Source organism: Monopterus albus, unplaced genomic scaffold (genome assembly GCF_001952655.1).
Source record: "Monopterus albus unplaced genomic scaffold, M_albus_1.0 scaffold34.1, whole genome shotgun sequence".
Taxonomy (NCBI): Eukaryota; Metazoa; Chordata; class Actinopteri; order Synbranchiformes; family Synbranchidae; genus Monopterus; species Monopterus albus.
Genome location: NW_018127914.1, coordinates 1343039 through 1348068, shown reverse-complemented (window position 1 = coordinate 1348068; position 5030 = coordinate 1343039). Strand labels below are relative to the sequence as shown.

At 38.4% G+C, this 5030-nt stretch overlaps 1 protein-coding gene across 1 annotated transcript in view; it reads left to right on the top strand.

Annotated features, from left to right (window-relative positions):
* Window positions 1–5030, top strand: part of LOC109958800 (CUB and sushi domain-containing protein 3-like) — a 314581-nt gene that overhangs the window by 267263 nt on the left and 42288 nt on the right. The window contains exons 43-45 of the mRNA XM_020597718.1: window positions 819–1028; window positions 1766–1954; window positions 2993–3170. Of these exons, the coding sequence (XP_020453374.1) occupies window positions 819–1028; window positions 1766–1954; window positions 2993–3170 (577 nt within the window). The remainder of the gene's footprint in view (window positions 1–818; window positions 1029–1765; window positions 1955–2992; window positions 3171–5030) is intronic.

The window sequence follows — 5030 nt, the reverse complement described above, 5'->3', positions numbered from 1 at the left end:
TTACGTCAGATCAATCACGCGTCTGTTGAACATTACGCAGGAGTCGTCTCACTGATGAACAACTGCAGTCCATCCTGAGAATCTTCACAACACAGAACCTTATACCAAACATAAATGAACTTGATGCCAAGAACAGATGCCAAGCATCCAGCTGGCATAAGAGCAAAGAAAATTGAATGTTTTGAATTATTATTTTAACTTTTACTTAAAAGCACTTTTTAAATTTATATTTTCATGTTTTTTTTTGCAGTATGTTCATGTTTTGAATTTGTATAATTTTGACGAGTTTTTTTTTTTGGAAAGCAAATTTTTTTTAGTTATTTTAAGTTTAAGTTTATTTATTTTGGAATAATGTCTGTTTTGATTCATATTTACGTTAAAAAAAAAGTTTAGTTTTAGTCTGTTCAATAAATGTTTATCCTGCTCGGCCTGCGACCTAAAGTGTGCTTTGAGTGCGATTGAGTTTGACACCCCTGGATTAACTGTTCATCGGAGCGACAGCCCGGGGGAGGAAACTGTCCTTGTGTCTGGTTGTTGTGGTGTACAGTGACCTGAGGCGCCATCCAGAGTGGAGGAGGTCAAGCAGTTTGTGTCCAGTTCAAATACTGTATGTGGAGGAGGTCAAGCAGTTTGTGTCCAAATACTGTAATTGTGTTCAACTTCATCCAGTGTGAAATATTTGGTAGCTTGCAAAGTTGTGCTTTTCAAAGTAGCTTTCCCAACACTACAAATGCATATCAGTCAACACACAGGCTTTATTCCTGGCCATTCAGGCTTTGTTGATTGCTGTAAATGTTCTAAATTGTTCCTTTTTTCAGGTATCCATCTCCAGTTCCTGAACTTCTCCACTGAAGCGATCCATGATTACCTAGAGATCCGCAGTGGAACGCTGGAGACTGGCTCCGTCATTGACCGATTCAGTGGTCCAGTCATCCCCAAGCCTCTGTTCAGCACCACCCACCAGACCAGCTTTTTTTTCCACAGTGACTATTCACAAAACAAACCAGGGTTCCACATAACATATCAAGGTAAATGTGATTTTTACAGTTCCTCTCCAAAATCTTGTCTACATGAATTTGCTAAGCAAAGAAAACAAGTGCTAAAAACTGCCAATGCTATTAGATCTAAACAACTGCAGCCTCATTTCTCAGGAGTGACCAACATCAAAATGATCTTTTTTTGTTAATAAAATAATAAAATGTTTCTTGATTTCTAAGACACTTGCCAAAATGTCAGGGCACATGCAGATCCTCATTTTTAGATTAATTTTAGTGATTCAACGAGGTTTATATTTATTCTACCTGGTACTAAAACGTTTTGAGCTGTCTCATATTTGTTATGACAAATCTTTTAGACAGGCTAAATTTGTTAAGGCTAATACCGTTAATGTGCAAATTACAGTGACTGATTAATAACCCCATTTATCTCATCCAGTAGCACTGCCAAAGTGTTTCCAAATATGAACACTAGCACTCTTATATGTTTGTCTTTCTCAGTTACATGTCCTCAGTCATGCCAAGCACTGACTCTTGTAACTCTGGCTGTGATAAGTCACTTGCTGATGTTTAAATGGCAGACTGTCAGTTTGAGAGAGGTTTCTGGCAACACCTAAAGAAAAAATACAAGCTTCTTTGGTGCATGATACCCTTGTCAAGATGTTAGTAACCTTAATTTTAAACTTGGTTAGTGTGGAGTGGAGTCCATAAGCAGGATGTTTAAACTGATTTTCCTTAACTAATTTGGTATTTGTTAATCATCTCTCCAGCCTACCAGCTCCAGAGTTGTCCAGACCCTCGGCCATTTCGAAACGGCATTGTGATTGGCACAGATTTTAGTGTTGGGATGACAGTGTCGTTTGAATGTCTGCCTGGATATTCTCTGATTGGAGAGGCTTCACTTACATGTTTACATGGAATCAGCCGGAACTGGAACCACCCGCTACCACGATGTGAAGGTAATTCAGACAGTCTTTCAGTTCAAAGAGGAGTTTTAGAGAGGCAGTGTACTCCTCTGGTCATCCTGAGAGCACCCTGACTTGTAAATCCATTTTTGTACCATTTTGATGATGTGATTGCAGCTGTTAATACTGGTAATAATGTTTCACATTATTGCTTTTCTGACTCTGACAAATTATAATTCTATTATTAAAACACCCAGAGAGAGCAAACCTCCGCAAAGGCAGCTCAGTGTCCCCATAATGCTATTACACCTAAAAGCAAGATTGCATAATGTCCAAAACTAACAGTTTACCTGATTGTAACACCTCAGCTAGCTTAAGCATTATGAAAATGCCACATGGTGGATAGATTATCTTAACATTTTACATTAACATGAATGATTACTAAATGCCATGAATGGCTCAATAAATGCAGACTGAAGTAACAATGTGGCCTGTACATACAGTCCTTCATAGACACACCCAACTCACACCATTTGGCTGCATGTAAGTCCATTTAAAGTTCATTTTCCAATTAAAAGAATGTACAATTCGTAATTTAATAGAAAAAAAAATCTTCAATACACTGAATCAGTGAAGAAAACTATACAATAAATCAAAGTTACCAGATATGTTGTTGTCATATATTTCCAGCTAATTGTGGAGGTGAAATTATATTGAATGTGTTATTCCAACTTTATAATCTATTATTATTATTATTATTATTATTATTATTATTTAAGACTAGACATGTTAACACTTGTCCAAGGACCCTTAATTTGGTAAACTGTCAATGTTTAGTTTTATTGCTCTCAGCAGTGGTCGGACTACAGCACTGAGGAGCAACATGTTACTTCAGAGTACCTCAGCTGCAAAACTGAAATAAAACTGTAATGATAATTTATTAAGGGCATTAGGGTACATCCAGTGATCCTTACATGATTTATATAGACATGTCCTCTTTGAGCCATCCAGACATATCCCGACAATTACTAAAGCTTCACAATGGTAATAGTAATTTGCTGGTAATTTATTAAGGGTGATTCTGTCTCCCAGCTCTCTGTGGTGGGAACATCACATCATTAAATGGGACCATTTACTCACCTGGTCATCCTGAAGAATACCCCAACTTCCAGGACTGTGTGTGGAGTGTTAGAGTTCCTCCTGGACATGGGATTTACATCAACTTCACTGTCCTGAGCACTGAACCCATATATGACTATATAACTGTCTGGTAGGTGTGATTTAGTTTATTTAATTTATTAGTTTTTCCACATTATACTCTACTTAAAGTATAAACTGGCACAGTTCATCCTCATTATGCACTGACCTAACTTTCTTCCTTCCTCAAAGTTTAGTTTTTTTCTTATTTGACCAAATAGCTGTTTAATTTGTTTCACATATTTGGACAATTTCTGCTACACACGAACACACACACACACACACACACACACAGATGTCCCTTACTATAAGAAACTATAAATTGTCCTCACAATGCCAAAATGTCATCACGGTGATGGTATTGAAAAAAACTGTCCACACAATGTAACACACACACACACTTTTTCTCTCTCACACAGGATTTCATGCTCTGCAACATCTTTTCAGAGCTGACCACTAACTGGCTAAATTCCTGGAAGGGTTACTATGACTACAGACATCTCTCCTTGAATATCAAGTTACTTTGAGATAATTGCCTAATTGTCATGTTTTTTCCTGTTTCTCTTTACCCGTACGTCTACCTCTCCCACATTGCATGTAATTCTCAGTTGGTCTCTAATGTTACATACAGCTTTCTCCTCCTTCCTGTACAGGCTTGACTTGTCTCTTCATTTTTCTTCCTGAGGAGAACAGCCTTTGGCAAAAGCAGACATCTTGCCAGTGCAGATCTTTAAATCGTGCTTAGGTACCATGCAGTTATCTGCAGGTACAAGGTCGCAGCAGAGCCATAAATAGAATCTAGAATCTATTTCTATTTTCGCCATGTTTCTACCCCTTCTCTATAGCTAAACCCTGCTTTCAATAAATAGGATGCAACGTCAACACTTTAGAAATGTCACCAGGCATGCAGACATGGTGAGACAGGGTTAAGCAGGGAAAACATTACGGTAATACACAGCTTGCTGTTCATACATCCCCTTGTAAATTGTGTATTTTTAGACCAACACCAAAGGGCCAAATGTATCCTTTGTACAGCTTGTCATGATGTCAGCCTTCCAGATTTCCAGGTTTGGCTGTTTCTGCAGCTCTAAAATTATAATAAATAAAAAGGTTGTTATCCTTTGAGAATGTCTGGCAGCACACATTGTACCTTTTCCAGACAAGTACCTGGATGAATCCCAAGTGTTACTCTTGCCACCAGAGGAAGACAGGTACACCAGAGAACTGAACATTGTAGGCTTAAAAGAGTCCTATGTTTTTGATCCCATCAAGCAACCTGAGGTCAGTTATGATGACATCCACAGATATACAGTGGTGTGAAAAAGTGTTTGCCCCCTTACTGATTTCTTATCTTTTTGCATGTTTGTCACACTGTAATGTTTCAGATCGTCAAACAAATTTATATATTAGTCAAAGATAACACAAGTAAACACATCATGCAGTTTTTAAATGAAGGTTTTTATTATTAAGGGAAAACAAAATCCAAAACTATAGATCCCTGTGTGAACAAGTGTTTGCCCCCTAAACCTAATAACTGGTTGGGCCACCCTTAGCAGCAACAACTGCAATCAAGCGTTTTCGATAACTTGCCATGAGTCTTTTACAGCGCTGTGGAGGAATTTTGGCCCACTCATCTTTGCAGAAGTGTTGTAAGTCAGCCACATTGGAGGGTTTTCGGGCATGAACTGCCTTTTTAAGGTCATGCCACAGCATCTCAATTGGATTCAGGTCAGGACTTTGACTAGGCCACTCCAAAGTCTTCATTTTGTTTTTCTTCAGCCATTCAGAAGTGGACTTGCTGGTGTGCTTTGGATCATTGTCCTGCTGCAGAACCCAAGTTCGCTTCAGCTTGAGATCACAAACGGATGGCCGGACATTCTCCTTCAGGATATTTTGGTACACAGCAGAATTCAGGGTTCCATTTATCACAGCA